Source organism: Oreochromis aureus, linkage group 23, assembly GCF_013358895.1.
Source record: "Oreochromis aureus strain Israel breed Guangdong linkage group 23, ZZ_aureus, whole genome shotgun sequence".
NCBI lineage: Eukaryota > Metazoa > Chordata > Actinopteri > Cichliformes > Cichlidae > Oreochromis > Oreochromis aureus.
The window spans coordinates 24,676,230-24,694,661 of NC_052963.1; the positions used below are offsets into that span (position 1 = coordinate 24,676,230).

The 18,432-nt window shown below is 44.6% G+C and overlaps 2 protein-coding genes across 2 annotated transcripts; both read left to right on the forward strand.

The window, feature by feature from the left end:
• Positions 1-2,606: 2,606 nt before the first annotated feature.
• LOC116320506 (E3 ubiquitin/ISG15 ligase TRIM25-like) lies at positions 2,607-3,363 on the forward strand. The gene has a single exon (XM_039607037.1). The coding sequence runs from the start codon at positions 2,607-2,609 to the stop codon at positions 3,222-3,224; it is 618 nt and encodes a 205-aa protein (XP_039462971.1). The 3' UTR covers positions 3,225-3,363.
• A 6,070-nt stretch (positions 3,364-9,433) lies between these two features.
• Positions 9,434-10,924, forward strand: LOC116320540 (E3 ubiquitin-protein ligase TRIM21-like). The gene has a single exon (XM_031740163.2). It carries the CDS (start codon positions 9,434-9,436, stop codon positions 10,922-10,924), a length of 1,491 nt encoding a protein of 496 aa, XP_031596023.2.
• The last annotated feature ends 7,508 nt before the right edge of the window (positions 10,925-18,432 follow it).

The window sequence follows — 18,432 nt, forward strand, 5'->3', positions numbered from 1 at the left end:
TGATGTCTGTTTAGTAGCCGTTTGCATACAATGCATACTTTCTCTCTCTCTTCGTGTGTGTATGTGTGTGTGTGTGTGTGGGGGCGCAAGAGGGGTGTTGCCCAGGCGCCAAACAGGCTAGGACCGCCACTGTCGCTAGAAATGTGTTTTGGAGTTTGTACGTGTTTTGGAGTTTGTACGTGCTTTGTCTCTAGGGACCAATGTATATATTTATATATAAACATATATAAATAAAACCACGTTTTTTTTCCATCCATCCATCCATCCATCTTCATCCGCTTTATCCGAGGCCGGGTCACGGGGGCAGCAGCCTAAGCAGAGAAGCCCAGACCTCTCTCTCCCCAGCCACCTCCTCCAGCTTATCCGGGGAACACACCATGCGTTCCCAGGCCAGCCGAGAGATATAATCTCTCCAGCGTGTCCTGGGTCTGCCCTGGGCCTCCTCCCGGTGGGACATGCCCGGAACACCTCACCCAGGAGGCGCCCAGGAGGCATCCTTGTCAGATGCCCGAACCACCTCAACTGGCTCCTTTCGATGTGGAGGAGCAGCGGCTCTACTCTGAGCCCCTCCCGGATGGCCGAACTTCTCACCCTATCTCTAAGGGAGAGGCCAGCCACCCTTCGGAGGAAGCTCATTTCTGCCGCTTGTATCCGCGATCTCGTTCTTTCGGTCACTACCCACAGCTCGTGGCCATAGGTGAGGGTAGGGACGTAGATCGACCGGTAAATTGAGAGCTTCGCTTTTACACTCGCTTTTACACCGCAGCACCAATCCGTCTGTCGATCTCACGTTTTTTTTACATTAGTAATTCCTTTTCTGCATAATTTTATATTATTGTTAATAATAAATTAATTAAAGCGACAAAACAACCTGAAGAGCCGGTTGGGAGCCGAAAGAGCCGGCTCTTTTTAGGGAGCCGAGCCGAAAGAGCTGGTTCTCTAAAAAGAGCCGGAAATCCCATCACTAACTCCTGTGATTAAAGCATCTTTCTTTCAGCTTAACGAGTGAACCGTCAGCTCGTTCAAACACACGTTAAAGTCCGTTTGGCTCGACACCACCAAACAGAGGTAGCAATATAACATAGCTAACATTAACAGTGCAGTGAATCCTGCTTGTGCCATCATATTCAGGACTGCAAACCGAGCAGCATTCACTGACTTTCAGCTTTTGTGTTTGTGGATATATGACTGACTTTAATTATCAATAATATCATCACATTCTCTGTAAGATTAAGGTCAACTATTAAACGGCGTATATTTTAAAGTAACGGCTTTACCACCAAGTTAACGCTGAAAGTACAAACATCACTAATGTTAGTAACTTTGCCAACATGTGGCCAACAGTCATGTTTTAATGTTCTTCATTATTAAACATTCGCACATAAATAAGTGACATAATATTCAGTACTTACTTTTAAAAGTTTACTCTTTGGCCGCCCCGCTTCAGCCATTCACCATTTTTTTTCTGCAAAATTATCCACACCCACTGCCGCGCTATGCATTCTGGGATATGTTGGGCCACGAAGGATACACAGACCCATCCTTAAAATTTGTGGAAATAAAGGCCGCATTTGTGGGCCGCAGCCTTCAAATTGGGACCTTCGCCTTCGTCGCGTCGCTGTGATGTAATCGGCCTTAAAATGCGGCCTTTAAGGCTGCAGACTCTGAATTGGGATACAGCTATAGTCTGTCATTCTTGTTGCTCTTGACCAAAAAAAATATTTAAAATTTTCTCAAGTTTATCTGGTGATATTCCCATGTACGAGGTGACTGTGAAAACTGCAAACAAAAACCACACAGATGCTGTTCAAGATACCCCGAAAGTTAACAAGAATCTTGTTGTTTTCTTTATAATTCTTACCATATTTTATTAATCCCATGTGATTGCTTCGTTGTTGCCTGTCTGCACTCAAACAGAGTCCAGTCCACTACTGCCACATGTGTCCAAGTGCCATAGCCTACAACCAGATTAACTTGTGACACATCTGCACCTGGCTCTATCAGCACATTGAGTAGAAGCTGAGTGGCTGCATTCACACCTGAAGCATTTAAGTCGACCCACAAACATCATGTTCAAAGATGGATTTTCAAGACTAAAATCAGTCATTAAGCAAACAACAACAACAAGGATCATTTATTTCTGTTTATTTAAAATGTGTAACATCTGTAATCGCCTTCTGCACAAGGGAAGTCCACGCACATTGTGTGGTTCCACTATCCACAGCAGGTGCATTCAATCATTCAATTAAAAAGAGCAACGAATCAAAAACTTCAATCCACTAACGAGGATCAGGAAAGGAAGTGTGCATCAGGACTTGTCAATTATACTTTTGGCCAAAATACCTTCACCCATGAAATGAAATTATTTGCTTGTGCTAATTTTTTTCTCGCAGGCAAGATAAGGCTGACTAATAATAAAAAAGGATTAATTTAAAAAGTTAGTATTTTAAAAAAGTCTTTACAGCCTAATGTCATTTGGGAAAAATGGTCATAAACTGTGTTTAGAGCTGTCTGAACTTTGACCTCAGTATTTAAAACTAAACATGAACATCCACCAGTGGAATTAACAAACTCAGTTTCTTTTCTTCCTCACTCAGAGTGCAGACATGTCTGCTGCCAGCTGTCTTCTATCGAAAGATCAGTTTCTGTGCTCCATCTGTCTGGATGTCTTCACTGATCCAGTCTCCACACCATGTGGACACAACTTCTGCAAAAACTGCATCAGTCATCACTGGGATATCAGCTACAGGTGTCAATGTCCTTTGTGTAAAAAGGTGTTTGAGACCACACCTGAGCTGCACATCAACACTTTCATCTCTGAGATGGTTTCTCAGTTCAGACATGAAGCTCAGCAGAAAGTCAGCAGCAGCAGCGCAGAGCAACAAGCTGCCAAACCAGGAGAAGTTCCCTGTGACATCTGCACTGGAACCAAACTGAAGGCCCTGAAGTCCTGCCTGGTGTGTCTGGCCTCCTACTGTCAGACTCACCTGGAGCCTCATCTGACAATGAAAGGTCTGAAAAGACATCAGCTGATCGATCCTGAGGAGAACCTGGAAGGCAGGATGTGTATGAAGCATGATAATCCTCTGGAGCTGTTCTGTAAGACCGATCAGACATGTGTCTGCGTGCTCTGCTCTGTTATAGACCACAAGACTCATGAGTTTGTTCCTCTGAGAGAAGAATGTGAAGGAAAGAAGGCAGAACTGGGGAAGACTGACGTCTGAACGAGCTCATAAAGGAGATTGAAGACAAACAGGAATCAGCAGAGAAACAGGCTGAAGGTTTCATCAAAGATCTGAAACAGGAAATCTCTGAGCTGATGAAGAGAAGCTCTGAGGTGGAGCAGCTCTCACGCTCTAAAGATCACCTCCACCTCCTCCAAAGCTTCTCATCCCTGAAACCTGCTGCAACCATCAAAGACTGGACAGAGGTCAGTATCCATCCACCATCATATGAGGGGACTGTGGTGAGAACTGTATGTCGGCTGAAGGAGACACTCAGTAAAGACATGAAGAAGCTGTTTGAGGCTGAGTTGAAGAGGGTCCAGCAGTATGCAGTGGATGTGACTCTTGATCCTGATACAGCACATCCTCATCTCATCCTGTCTGATGATGGAAAACAAGTACACTGTGGTGAAGAGGAGAAGGATCTTCCAGACAACCCAGAGAGATTTTCTGAAGAGCTCCTTGTTTTAGGAAAGCAGAGTTTCTCTTCAGGCAGATTTTACTTTGAGTTACAGGTCAAAGGAAAGACTGGGTGGGTTTTAGGAGTGGCCAGAGAGTCAGTCAACAGGAAGGAACTCATCACACCGAGTCCTGAAAAAGGTCTCTGCACTTTAGGAGTATATGAAAATATTCGTATAGGTCTTGAGGATCCTGCAGTCCATCTCTCCCTTCAGAAGGTGGGGGTGTTTCTGGATTATGAGGAGGGTCTGGTGTCCTTTCATGATGTAGATGATGCAGCTCTTATCTACTCCTTTACTGGCTGCTCCTTCACTGAGAAACTCTACCCATTGTTCTGTCCTAAAGTTAACGTTACTAATGATAAAGATCATGAACGTGGTGGTAAAAAAGTTAAACCGCTGATCATCTGTCCTGTCCATCAGTCAGTCTGATCTTTTTCCATGGGGAAATTTGATCAAATACAGATTAATCTCAACATTTGAGATCATACACTAAAACACAGAACTGAGCAAACTGCAGCTGCTGATGAAGATCATGATATACGCCCAGAAGCTGCAGAACAAGCAATGATTTTTTTTAAGTTTTATGAATTTGAAGAAAATTATTCATTTGAGGAAGTCCAGCCTGGGAAAGAAAAAACTCTCCTTCTTTCAGTGTTTAAAGGCATAGACATTAAAGGATATAATGTACAAAGATATGAGTATAATGTTAAATTTGAATTATTTTCAATCACCTGCTGTTAAAAACATGTTTATTACCCGTGTTAAGAATGACATGAATAAAAATCTGAATTTATATCGTCACCTTTGGTGGTTTCTGGTGAGCTTGAGTGTTTTTCCCTCATGAAAGTTAGAAATATGTCTGCAAGATGAAGGTTTTGGATTATTTGGAACACTGAAATACTGAAAATAATGATACCACATGGCCCACTAACACCTTCATCTCATCTTGTTCTTTTTCCTTCTCATTCCTATGATTTGTTCATGGTGCAAATGTAAAGTTGTGGTCATGGTACTTAAACATTAGCTAGCTAATTTTTAATTCATTATTTTTCCTCTTTGATGTTCAGCCTGATTTAAGATGACAGCTGTAAATGTAAATGCAGCAGTTTGAGTGAAAACACAGCAGAGGGCGCTCAAAATAAGGCCAGCTCTGTCTCTGCTGCTGTGCTTTATTTTTGCAAATAATTTATCACAATTTCTGCTATTTAAATAGTTAAAAATGAGCCCAGACCAAATGGGCACACACACACACACACAAACACAAACACAATTGAAGTTTTCAGTGTTGGTGTAGTTTGCATAATAAATGTTTGCAATGATCAGAAGTTGATTTGGAAATTGTTTCATACACATATCCATACAAATTATTTAATTAATATAACTGAAAAATACAAGAATTTCATGCATTGGCCTACAATGGCAAAATGGCTTAATCAGGTAGAAATCAGGTAAATTGCACTACTTTTCTCTTTAAAATGAAATGCTGACATTACAGATCGCATGGTTTTATATTGCAATGGCATAGAGATTAAAGAATGTGGTTTCAGTGGAACTGAATGGTGCATTTTTGTCCACTAAGCTGTTGAGAGGCACTACACAAAAAAAAGCAGTCAAATCAGTTTTTTGCTGATCTTTGACATTTCCAAGACTCCAGTCACCACCAATGTCCCATCCTTATACTGTTTATTATATGGAAAATGCCAAAAGGTTGATTCTGTTTATCTGGACGTAGCATTTTCAGTGGAAGAAACATTTCATCACTCATCCAAAGTGACTTCTTCAGTCTCAGCTGGCTGCAGGTTTCCCCAACCTTATAAAGAGTACATTTGCATTATGACTGAAACCAGCCCACTGAATGAACAGTGGGCTGGGAGGTCAGTTATATAGAAAATATTTAGTTTTTTTGTGAGTTTTCTCAATAAATAATTAATAATTCCACTGTTTAATCTGGAATTTAAAGAGTTAAAATCCTGAAACTAATTTTATGCATGAACATTTTGAAAAAGGCTCAAGTTAAAGGGCCATAAAAATTTCCTCTTCCTCCTCAGTTTTTTCACGGTCCTTTTGAAACTTTTGTGAAAATTAACATCAAGCTTGATTTGCCTCCATCATTTTAAGACCACCTGGTTCTATGCCTGTAATGTTTTCTAGTGTTTGTTTCTTCTTCTAAGTAGGAAAGGGAGAACGCTCCTTATCAAATGTTTATGTAACATAAGAGGACAGTTGAATAGTAAATCATTCATGATGGACATGAATATAGAGCATAACAAATATATAAAAACACATTACACAATACAGCCTGCTCACCTTAGCCACCGCCTGTCAGAGGTGGATGAGCACCTGACAGACGAGGGCTTCAGTGTCAGAGTCCAGAAGTTAAACTTCAAATGACAGCTGCTGCTCAGCAAATCTGTTTCTCTGGTACCTTAAACTGAGCTCATCCAGCCTTTCTCAACAGCAGAGCAGAGCTTCTGTCCAACACTGGTGAGTACAGATGATCACGATCACACTGTTTTAAACTTAAACTCTCGTTGTGTCAGGAAATATGATTGTAACATTTTTTTTATTTAATAGCAGCAGACTACATTTGTTGGACAGAGAAAAATAAGTTTAGAGTTAAAATCTTTCATCTCTTATGTCAGGGTCTGAAGAGCTCACTGCCTTGTGCCTGACACACCTGCAGGGAGAGGCTGAGATTCAACTGAGTCTATCAGGTTTGCCCCAACAACACAGCAGAGTCTCTACAAAGATCAGTGAGTGCAGCTGATCACATTCATGTTTCAACACTGTTCATTTCCTGCTGACTCGTCACAGTCACACTGGATCCAATGGAAATATGGTCATTCATCCACAGATCCACTGCCTAAACATTTAGCTCTGTCACATCTTTGGACTTTGGAAGTAGATGACATGGTTTGGACTTCAGTCTGCTTGCTTTTATTACTGTTTACCCATCACTTCCTGTACTCACTGTTGCTATTTCCTTTAGCTCTTCATAATAAAAGCAACACAGAGGATTGATTCTTGAACTCTCCTAGAGTAGCTTTGTGTGAGTCATAGTTTAAAATGATTCTTTATCTGATCTGGGCTTTAATCTGAACTGCGGCTCCTCAGTTCATCGTCTGTCTGAAACCAGCTTTAAGACATCTTAAAGAGAGGATTCAGTCTCACCAAGCCTCTGCATGTCCTCCTTCACTACATCCATGAATCCTTTTTGAGGTCTTTCTCTTCCTCCTGTCTGGCAGCGTAATATTCAACATACATTGTCCTATTTTCACTATTCCTCCTCTGCACATGTCCAAACCACCTCAGCCTTGTCATGGTCCCATGTCTTTGACACAGTGTTTTATGTTTTGAACTATAAAGTTCTGTTCATTGCTAAATATTTTCTCTTTTCTTCTCAGCTTGCTTAAGGTTCAGGTTTCACCTTTGTGTATTCCTTCATTTTCACAGCCTTTTCCTGCTGTGTCTGTTCCACTGCATTTAGTTTAATTCTGTTTCTGCATTGCTCAAACTGATATTGTTGTGTTGGTGTTGTTCCTGGATCAGTTAATGTTGGTCTAGGTTCAACACTGCAAGTGACCAATCACACTGTAGTGATGTTATAGTTCTGAGATGTGAAAACAGCATCACACCACACACGAAATCCTAACCCTAACCCAGGGGTCTCCAACTCCAGTCCTCGAGAGCTACTTTCCTGCAGCTTTTAGATGCATCCCTACTCCAACACAGCTGAATCAAATGGTTGAATTACCTCTTCACCATGCTATCGACACAGGCCATTAAAGGCCTGGTAACAAGCCATTCATTTGATTCAGGTGTGTTGGAACAAGAATGCATCTAAAAGCTGCAGGACAGTAGCTCTCAAAGACTGGAGTTGGAGACTCCTGCCCTAACCCCATCCCTAACGATTGCCCCATAACCCTAAACATGATTGATTTTTTAAAATCTTTTCCTGAGTGGATGTTGGCATGTTTTTGTTTTTTGTTGCGTTTTTTTGTTTTGATTTGTTTTGTTTTTTTCATTTCACAAAGATATGACATCATAACAGCGTGACTGGTCAGATGCAATGTTGATCCTTGACAAAGATGATCATGTTGATTCAGGAACAACACCAACAAGAAGATATTAGATAGACCCTCTCTGTTTCCCTGTTTAATTGTTGCATTTCATTTCCTGTTTCATCCTAGTACCAGTTTGTTTCTTGTTTATTGTGTTTAGCTTTATTTCCTCCTTGTAATCATTGTGTTGATTGTCTACACCTGTGCTGACTCAGGTGTCTTCACTTACATCGTTATATTGTCTGTCTTTGGAGGGCGAAGCGAGGCCTCATGAAGCATTTTGTGCACTTTGAAACAGTCTCCCCAGTGACATCTGCTGGCCAATTTGTCTATCACTACAACTAAAGGATGCTGTTCTGTGAAACAGTGACACAGACAGCTTTGCGTTTTTTCCTTTTTAAGCTTTCTAAGTGTTAATATCATCAGGTTCCTTCTGAAGCTGGCATAGCATTAGCTTTTATTCTTAATTCATTTAAAAATATATTTAAATGAAAAGCAATTAAATCTGTTTTTCTTTTTCATAAAATGATAACATTCATTATATTGTCAAAGGCCAATTCTGACCAACAATCCCAATAGTCCATTTTTATACTTTTGTACAGATTCGTACTGAACCATGAAGAAACTTTCCTTAACTTTATAGTGCTGTGAATGCTGTGTATCTTCTAACACGGGCTTGATGTTTAATTGAGTCTGAGTCTGGAGTTTTGGTAATGAACCTGCATCTTGTTGTTTATGACATATTCTCATGAGAAGAAAAAAAGGAAAAAACTCATCTGTCATCAAAATTGTTGAGAAATAGTTTATCTGTGAATATGTTTTTCCAACATTTCTTTTCACAGTATAATTATATTCCTTATGGCAGCGCAGTATGTGAGTAATGGCTTATAGTGAGGATGAATCTCCTGATGCACAATGCAAATAAAGTTTTTTATTGAATGGAGAAAAAAGTAGAGAACAGACTGAGTCAGAGCCTCTTTAATTTGTCTCCTTGAAAGCAAAGACGTTTTTTGTTTGCTTCTTTTTGAGATACTTTAATGAAGTTAATGCACAGTGTGCCTCTCTCTGTCTCTGCTGATATGAGTGAATGGAGCACACCCACCAGTCTCTGTCTTGCTCACTGACTCTCATCTATATGTTATTAATTATTCAAATGAGATAATTATATATTATTTACACAGTCGAAACTGGGGTGAAGCAAGCCAAAACCTCGGTATTGTCATGATCACATGACCTGGCTGTTTTAAACCACGCTTCGGAGCAGTCTTTCAAAACATATGTGCTTCGGAAGCTTGGCACAGTGTAGACACATCAGTATAGAGCAGGGGTGTCAACACACCTGAATCAAATGATTAGTTCATTAACAGGCTTCTAGAGAACCCCAAGACATGTTGAGGAGGTAATTTAGCCATTTAAGTCAGCTGTGTTGGATCAAGGACACATCTAAAACCTGCAGGACACCGGCCCACGGGGCCTGGAGTTCAACACCTGTGGTATAGAGCGTCCCATCCCTACCGTTCTACTGCCTGCTTCAGTGATTCTCTGGATTTCTTACCACCTCTTGCAGTAATAGCTATAAAAAGGCTAAAAAAAAAATTGAAAGACCAGAATAGATCCTTTTTAAACATGATTAAAACAGAATTATGAATTGAATCTGTTTCTCTGTTTCCTCACTCAGAGTGCAGACATGTCTGCTGCCAGCTGTCTTCTATCTGAAGATCAGTTTCTGTGCTCCATCTGTCTGGATGTCTTCACTGATCCAGTCTCCACACCATGTGGACACAACTTCTGCAAAAACTGCATCAGTCATCACTGGGATATCAGTGAGAGGTGTCAGTGTCCCATGTGTAATAAGTTGTTTGAGACCAGACCTGAGCTGCACATCAACACTTTATTTTCTGAGATGGTTTCTCAGTTCAGACGTAAAGCTCAGCAGAAAGTCAGCCAGAAAAGACATCAGCTGATTGATCCTGAGGAGAACCTGGAAGGCAGGATGTGTATGAAGCACAATAAACCTCTGGAGCTGTTCTGTAAGACCGATCAGACATGTGTCTACGTGCTCTGCTCTGTTGTTGACCACAAGACTCATGAGTTTGTTCCTATGAGAGAAGAATATGAAGGAAAGAAGGCAGAACTGGGGAAGACTGAGGCTGAAATTCAACAAATGATCCAGAAGAGACGACTGAAGATTCAGGAGATCAAAAAGTCAGTGAAGATGAGTAAAGATGCTGCAGACAGAGAGAAAGCAGAAGGTGTTCAGGTCTTCACTGCTCTGAAGGAGTCTGTTGACAGACGCCTGAATGAGCTCATAAAGGAGATTGAAGACAAACAAGAATCAACAGAGAAACAGGCTGAAGGTTTCATCAAAGATCTGGAACAGGAAATCTCTGAGCTGATGAAGAGAAGCTCTGAGGTGGAGCAGCTCTCACACGCTAAAGATCACCTCCACCTCCTACAAAGCTTCTCCTCTCTGAAAGCTGCTCCAACCACCAAAGACTGGACAGAGGTCAGTATCCATCCACCATCATATGAGGGGACTGTGGTGAGAGCTGTGGATCAGCTGAAGGCAACACTCAGTAAAGACATGAAGAAGCTGTTTGAGGCTGAGTTGAAGAGGGTCCAGCAGTATGCAGTGGATGTGACTCTTGATCCTGATACAGCACATCCTTATCTCATCCTGTCTGATGATGGAAAACAAGTACACTGTGGTGAAGAGGAGAATGATCTTCCAGACAACCCAGAGAGATTTTCTCTGTTTCTTTGTGTTTTAGGAAAGCAGAGTTTCTCTTCAGGCAGATTTTACTTTGAGGTTCAACTTACAGATAAGACTAAATGGTTTTTAGGAGTGTGCAGAGAGTCAGTCAACAGAAAGGAAGAAATCACACTGAGTCCTGAGAAAGGTTACTGGACTGTAGCAGAACTAGATAAAAATATTTATGTAGCGCTTCAGGATTTTCCAGTCCGTCTCCTGCTTCAGTCAGACCCTGAGAAGGTGGGGGTGTTTGTGGATTATGAGGAGGGTCTGGTCTCCTTTCATGATGTAGATGATGCAGCTCTTATCTACTCCTTTACTGGCTGCTCCTTCACTGAGAAACTCTACCCATTCTTCTGTCCCTGTGATAATGATGATAGTGGTGTAAACTCAGCACCTCTGATCATTTGTCCTGTCAACCAATGAGTCTCATCTTTTTCCATGAGGAAATTGGATCAATTACAGGATAATCTAATTGTTTTAACACAAAGAAAAAGTCCAATAAACAGAACTGAGCAAACTGCACCTGCTGAAGATTATGAGAGTCACTCAGAAGCTGCAGTTGAACTTTAGTTGATTTCTTTCTTTCTTCTTCTTTATTAATCTGTTTACAAGTTGAAGAAAATCATCCATTTGCAGGAGTCCAGTGTGAGTAAATAAAAACTCTTCTTTTCTTCGAATGTTTAAAGGCACGGATATGGGTAAAAATGTTAACATTTTGTTATTTTAATCGACCTGGTGTATAAATAAATCTGAACTTTTATCCTGTCTTTTGATGTTAATCAGCTGCTGAACTTTATGTCACGGCGAGTGAGAGGGGCCGTGTGGAAATTAAAGGAGGATCCAAACGCAGGCACTCGTACAGGTGAGAGGGCGGTTTATTAAACACAAAACAAGGGATGGACAAAACAGCAACCGGAGAACTGACCTATACTGGGTAAACTAAACTACGGAGCATGAACAAGAACCTGAACATAAAGCAAGGTGGATGACGGTACAAGATGGTGACAGCAGGGAGAACACACAAGTAGGACATGGAGGATTCACAGAGATACACAGACGGACCAGCAACTACCATGACTAAAGACATGACTTAAATACACAGAGAAACACAAGGAGATTGCACACAGGTGGTGGACACAGCTGGGAGTAATCAAGAGACGAGACAAGAGGTAAACCTGAACACACTCACATGAGACGCAGACTTTCACAATAAAACAGGAAACCAGCACACTACACCCAGACGCAGACCTGACACCGAGAGACAGACAGAATGACACATGGAACCTGAACTCACACAAAACATGAGAACACAATCCTAAACAGAAACATGGAACTCTAATAACAATAATCATCATCACCATCACACCAAGATAACTGAAACACCGTACCAGAGAACCATAAAGAATAATCCATGACGCAAAAGTAAACCAAAACATAATAAACTCAAAATACTGGGTCCAACGGACCCAGAACCGTGACAGTACCCCCCCTCCAAGGGCTGGCCCCTGACAGCCCCAAACAAACAACAAAAACAGAGCACCAGACCAGGGCGGGCGGAGGGGGTCAAGGACGGAGGGTCCGAAACAAAAAAAAAAAAAAAAAAAAACCAAGGAGCACGAGAGTCCAAACAATACAAGAAAACAGTTCAGGAACACAGGAAAATACATCAAAACCAAAACCAAACCAGAGCTCAATAAGAGTCCACAAACAGTTCAGGGGGTCGACCCGGAGGTCGGCCATACAGGGGCCAAAACAGGTCAGGGGGCCGGCCATGCACACAGCAACGGCGGCGACGGGCAAACACTTCCGGAGGCCGACCGTGCACACGGCAGCGGCGGCGACGGGCAAACGGTTCAGGGGGCCGACCGTGCACACGGCAGCGGCGGTGGTGCAGGTGAAACCATTCGGGAGGCCGGCCACGTGGAAGACAGTGGCGGCCACTGAGCAGATCTGGAGGTCGGCTGCGATGCCAGCAGCGGCGACGATCCCTCTCAGGAGGCCGGCCTCGACGGCCATGATGCCCAAGTAGAGGCCTGGAAAGCGGCCGGCAGAGGCGAGGCGGAACAGGACGGGTCGGGTTCCATGACGGCGTGGCAACCGCAGGATCAGGCGTGGACGAAGACACAGAGGCCGGGCCAGGCGTGGACGAGGCGGGACCAGATGAGGACCAGGCGGGACCAGACGAGGCAGGGCCAGGCGCTGACGAGGCAGGGCCAGGCGAAGCAGAAGCTGGACCAGGCGAAGGCGGAGCAGAAGCCGGACCAGGCGTGGCTGAAGACACGGGGGCCGAACCTGCAGGCGTGGATGACGCTGCAGGCGTGGATGACGCTGCAGGCGTGGATGACGCTGCAGGCGTGGATGAAGACACGGGGGCCGGACCTGACGGCAGCGAGACGGCTGCGGAACCTGACGGCAGCGAGACGGCTGCAGGCGGCGATGCGGGTGCTGCAGGAGATGAAGCTGCAGGCGGCGATGCGGGTGCTGCAGGAGATGAAGCTGCAGGCGGCGATGCGGGTGCTGCAGGAGATGAAGCTGCAGGCGGCGATGCGGGTGCTGCAGGAGATGAAGCTGCAGGCGGCGATGCGGGTGCTGCAGGAGATGAAGCTGCAGGCGGCGATGCGGGTGCTGCAGGAGATGAAGCTGCAGGCGGCGGCGGGTGCTGCAGGAGATGAAGCTGCAGGCGGCGTGCGGGTGCTGCAGGAGATGAAGCTGCAGGCGGCGCGCGGGTGCTGCAGGAGATGAAGCTGCAGGCGGCGGCGCGGGTGCTGCAGGAGATGAAGCTGCAGGCGGCGGCGCGGGTGCTGCAGGAGATGAAGCTGCAGGCGGCGGCGCGGGTGCTGCAGGAGATGAAGCTGCAGGCGGCGATGCGGGTGCTGCAGGAGATGAAGCTGCAGGCGGCGATGCGGGTGCTGCAGGAGATGAAGCTGCAGGCGGCGATGCGGATGCTGCAGGGGGCGATGCAGATGCTGCAGGGGATGAAGCTGCAGGCGGCGAAACAGGTGGTGGCTGAACGGTCCTCCCAGAACCGTCAGCAGATGTGAGGAGGTGCTGGCTGGGTCCTCCAGGACCGTCAGCAGATGTGAGGAGGTGCTGGCTGGGTCCTCCAGGACCCTCAGCTAACGAGGTGTGGTGCTGGGTGGGCTCCTCGGACCCACCAGCAGACGTGGCTTGAGGCTGGACGGGCTCCTCGGACCCACCAGCAGACGTGGCTTGAGGCTGGACGGGCTCCTCGGACCCACCAGCAGACGTGGCTTGAGGCTGGACGGGCGACTCGGGCCCTCCAGCAGACGAGGCAGGATGCTGGCTGGGTTCTCCTGAACCCCCAGCAGACGACACTTGAAGCTGGATGGGCGACTCGGGCCCTCCAGCAGACGTGACTTGAGGCTGGCTGGGCTCCTCAGGCCCTCCAGCCGACGAGGCAGGATGCTGGCTGGGTTCACCTGAACCCCCAGCTAACGTGGCTTGAGACTGGACGGGCTCCTCGGGCCCTCCAGTGGAAACAGACACTGAAACAGCAGGTACGCCGACCTCTGTCAGTGTGGACACTGGCTGGGACTGAGCAGCACAGTGGCTAAGCTCAGGCAGCAACAGTGGGATGCAGTCCTCAGAGGGCTGAAAGTGTTCCCCAATCCACTCAGCAGAGGACGGAGGCGGACGGGTGAACTCACTTGAGCTCTCAGGGGGTGCTGAGGGCTGAGACTGTTCTGGTGAGTTCCCCGGTGAAACTGCTGGCGCTGGCGTCTTGACCTCTAGGGGTCCAGAGTTGGCTGGTGACTGACACCCAGCCTCTGGGGAGGCCCTAGAGGGAGTTACTGTCTCTGAGGTGACCAGCTTAAGAGAACCAGCAGATGTTGTGGTGAAGTGTGTTCCCTGCTTAGAATGAAACAGTGAGGATAGTGGCTGAATGGGTGAGTGAGCAGACAGATGAACAAGTGGCAGCTGAGCTATAGGCAGCGGAGCGGCTGCAGACTGACCTACAGGTAGTGGAGACGACTGTAGTGGAGGCGTAATAGGTGGTGGAGAGGCTAACTGAACTGAGGGCAGCTGGCCTGCTGACTGAACTGAGGGCAGCTGGCCTGCTGACTGAACTGAGGGCAGCTGGCCTGCTGACTGAACTGAGGGCAGCTGGCCTGCTGACTGAACTGAGGGCAGCTGGCCTGCTGACTGAACTGAGGGCAGCTGGCCTGCTGACTGAACTGAGGGCAGCTGGCCTGCTGACTGAACTGCTAACTGTACTGTTAACTGTGTTACAGACCCCACATTGAATTGTGGTGAAGGTGTGGATGGGGAAATATGGTCAGGAAGCACTGTTCCAGTGAGGTCTACAGCTTCCCCTGAATTGACCAGTGCAGATGAGAAAGAGTCCCTAACATCTTCATTCTCTAAACTCATAATGCTAAACTCAGTAACTCCAGGCTCAGAAACAGTGTGAACACAGTCATTAACCCTGAATGTGGGCTCAACAAAGGCAGTCTGTGGCGCACTGGCCATGGGTGAGACAGAAAAATCACTGTTGATTTCAGAAGGCACACAAAAAATAGCTCCAGAAAACACAGTCTCTGAATCTGACACAGCAGAAAAGGTGTCCCTTTCACTCACCACAGCCGGCTGCTCTGTCATTCTGAACTCCGGCTGTGGGGTGCCGCGCCGGCGGCGTGAACGTCGCTTCCTCCGTGGAGACGGCTCCGACGGGCCGGGTAACTCCTCATCCGGCGGTACGGATGGCACGTCCTCCGTTGAAGCGAGTGGGCGAGCAGTGACGGCGGGGGGGTGAAGGTGTAGTTCATGGAGAATGAAGTTTTGAACGAGCGGGTGTAGTGAGTCCAATAGCCAGGGGTGACCGGAAATAAGGTGCTGTAGCTTAGCCTCCACAGAGCTGAGAAATCCCTCTCCCTCATGCTCCAGCCATAGGTTAACTAACCTGGAGGCTGCGTCAATTATTGCCTCCTGGAGCTCCTTGGGAGGGGCGAATGCCGCTGGATCCATTTGTGGCTGGTCCGTACTGTCACGGCGAGTGAGAGGGGCCGTGTGGAAATTAAAGGAGGATCCAAACGCAGGCACTCGTACAGGTGAGAGGGCGGTTTATTAAACACAAAACAAGGGATGGACAAAACAGCAACCGGAGAACTGACCTATACTGGGTAAACTAAACTACGGAGCATGAACAAGAACACGAACCTGAACATAAAGCAAGGTGGACGACGGTACAAGATGGTGACAGCAGGGAGAACACACAAGTAGGACATGGAGGATTCACAGAGATACACAGACGGACCAGCAACTACCATGACTAAAGACATGACTTAAATACACAGAGAAACACAAGGAGATTGCACACAGGTGGTGGACACAGCTGGGAGTAATCAAGAGACGAGACAAGAGGTAAACCTGAACACACTCACATGAGACGCAGACTTTCACAATAAAACAGGAAACCAGCACACTACACCCAGACGCAGACCTGACACCGAGAGACAGACAGAATGACACATGGAACCTGAACTCACACAAAACATGAGAACACAATCCTAAACAGAAACATGGAACTCTAATAACAATAATCATCATCACCATCACACCAAGATAACTGAAACACCGTACCAGAGAACCATAAAGAATAATCCATGACGCAAAAGTAAACCAAAACATAATAAACTCAAAATACTGGGTCCAACGGACCCAGAACCGTGACACTTTAGTCATGTTACCTCTGAGCTGATAGGAGAATGGGCTGCTGTAAAGACCCCCTTTTGCATCAATAATATTATTTTAACTATCATACAAGTCATAAATACATTAGTACGATGATTTTTATGTTTAGTTTCAACACTGAGATATTTGACCAGAAAATAATGACACCCCACAGCCCACTAACACCTTCAACTCGTCCTTTTACCTTCTCATCCCTGTGACTCGTTCATGGTGGAAATGAAAAGTTGTGTTTCTGGTACTTAAGCATTTAGCTAGCTAAGTCTTGATTCATTATTTTTCTTCTCAGATGTTCAGCCTGCATTAAGATCACAGTTGTAAATGTAAATGCAGCACTTTGAGTGAAAATCCAGCAGAGGGCGCTCTGAGCCAGGGCAGCAGTGTCGCTGCTGCTGCGCTTTATTTGAACCATTAAACTCGTGTGTGTCTTTGATTACTATCCAGAGTTGGGACCAGGAAGCAGAGTTGCAGTTTTACACGCCTCACTGCAGCTTGTCTCCTCCTGTTATCCACTCATCCCCTTAGAGACTATGTATGCTCAAAAAAGAAAAAAAAAAAAAATCATCAATAAATGATTTAAACATAAAAATCTCAAAGAACAATATATTTGCACCAAAGACTAAAACAGTGAAATGGGATTATTAAACATTAGGTCTCCCTCTTCTAAGTGTCCGTTAGTGCATGAATTAAAGTGGAAGATTGCTGCCACACCCCCTCCTCGGCCTGCACTTCAAGGATTCTGAGAATTAGTATGACTCAGGGGTATTGATTCATTTAAGCTAACATAATTATCCTGCTGTACCCAGGTTTCTGTCAGGCAGAGTAAATCACTTTGTTAATTACTTATTAAGGTATTAATCAACCACGAGACCCAGACAGAGTTTAAATTTATTTGAAAGCCTGACACCCAGCCTTGACCACCCTATCTAGAAAACTCAAAAGTCTGATTTCTTATATGGAACCAGCTTCCAGTTTGAAATCAGGAGACAGACACTATCTCTACTTTTAAGATTAGGCTTAAAATTTTCCTTTTTGATAAAACTTAAAATTAATTAATAAATTATTTAAACACTACTTAAAATTACTCAGGTCTTACATAAAATGACTAATAGTATAATTTCTGTTTTGCTTTCCTGTAAAAATATATTACAAAGAGTCAGCATATATATCTGAGGTGCTTCTGAGCTATCACAGGGACATGACTTCATCAAACCTCTTTAGCAGTATTTAAAGGCTCTGACTTTTTAAATAAAGGCCGAAATGTCTCCATCATTGAATCCTGTTATTGCAAAAAAAACCAAACATGTATAACTTAAGACATCTAGCAGTAACATATGGTCAACTTATGCTATGCAGGCAGTGCTGCTTCTCTGTGAGGATGCTCTGTGTACGTTTGGTCTTCTTACATTTGAGGCAGTAGTGACACAAACATTTGAAAAGTTGTCTGTAAGTGTGCAGAAGGGATGTTATGTGTAGTTTTAGACATTGGTACACAAAGTTTATTGAAAGAGACAATTATCAGATTCGTGAAGATGAACTTAATAAATTGTGTGTAACTGATCAGTGTTTATTTGGGTTTGGATGTACACATTTGTAAAAGCTTTGCATGTGCTCAAATTGCTCTGCATTTATGTGTGGATTTAAGCATGTTTGAGAGTCTTCTAAAGTTCACTGCACTCATTTGTCTTAGTCTACACTCATACTTATTTGTAACACTTTTGAGACAAATTTTGCTATAAAAAAAATTCCAGGTTTAGTGCTTCTAAGGTCTTTGTGCTCTCCAACATCTTGTGTAAAGATTTGAGGAAATGATTAGTTGCACAAATCATGAGAGAATCTGTTTGGTTTCTTGACACGATGGTGCAGCTTTAGAGCAGAACAACATTTGAGAAGAGCAGAACAACAGAAACTCACATGCTTAAGAATACATCTGAATGTTTCCTGGCTGATAATCACTTAAAAAAATCTCTGCTTGGCCACCAGCTCTCACCTGCTGACAGAGGTGGAACATCACCTGAAAAACCAGAACTTCAGGATCAGAATTCGAAAAGTGAAACTGAAAGAACTTTAAAATCTGTTTCTCTTTAAACAAGAATCAAACTGAGCTCATCCAGCCGTTCTCAGCAGCACAGTAGAGATTCTGTCCAACATTGGTGAGTACAGACAATCACGATCACACTGGTTTAAAATCCAGATGTTCGGTCTCATCTCTTTATGACTTA

Coding starts and splice junctions, on each gene's coding strand:
- LOC116320540 (XM_031740163.2), top strand. CDS start 9,434: ATGTCTGCTGCCAGCTGTCTTCTATCTGAAGATCAGTTTCTGTGCTCC.
- LOC116320506 (XM_039607037.1), top strand. CDS start 2,607: ATGTCTGCTGCCAGCTGTCTTCTATCGAAAGATCAGTTTCTGTGCTCC.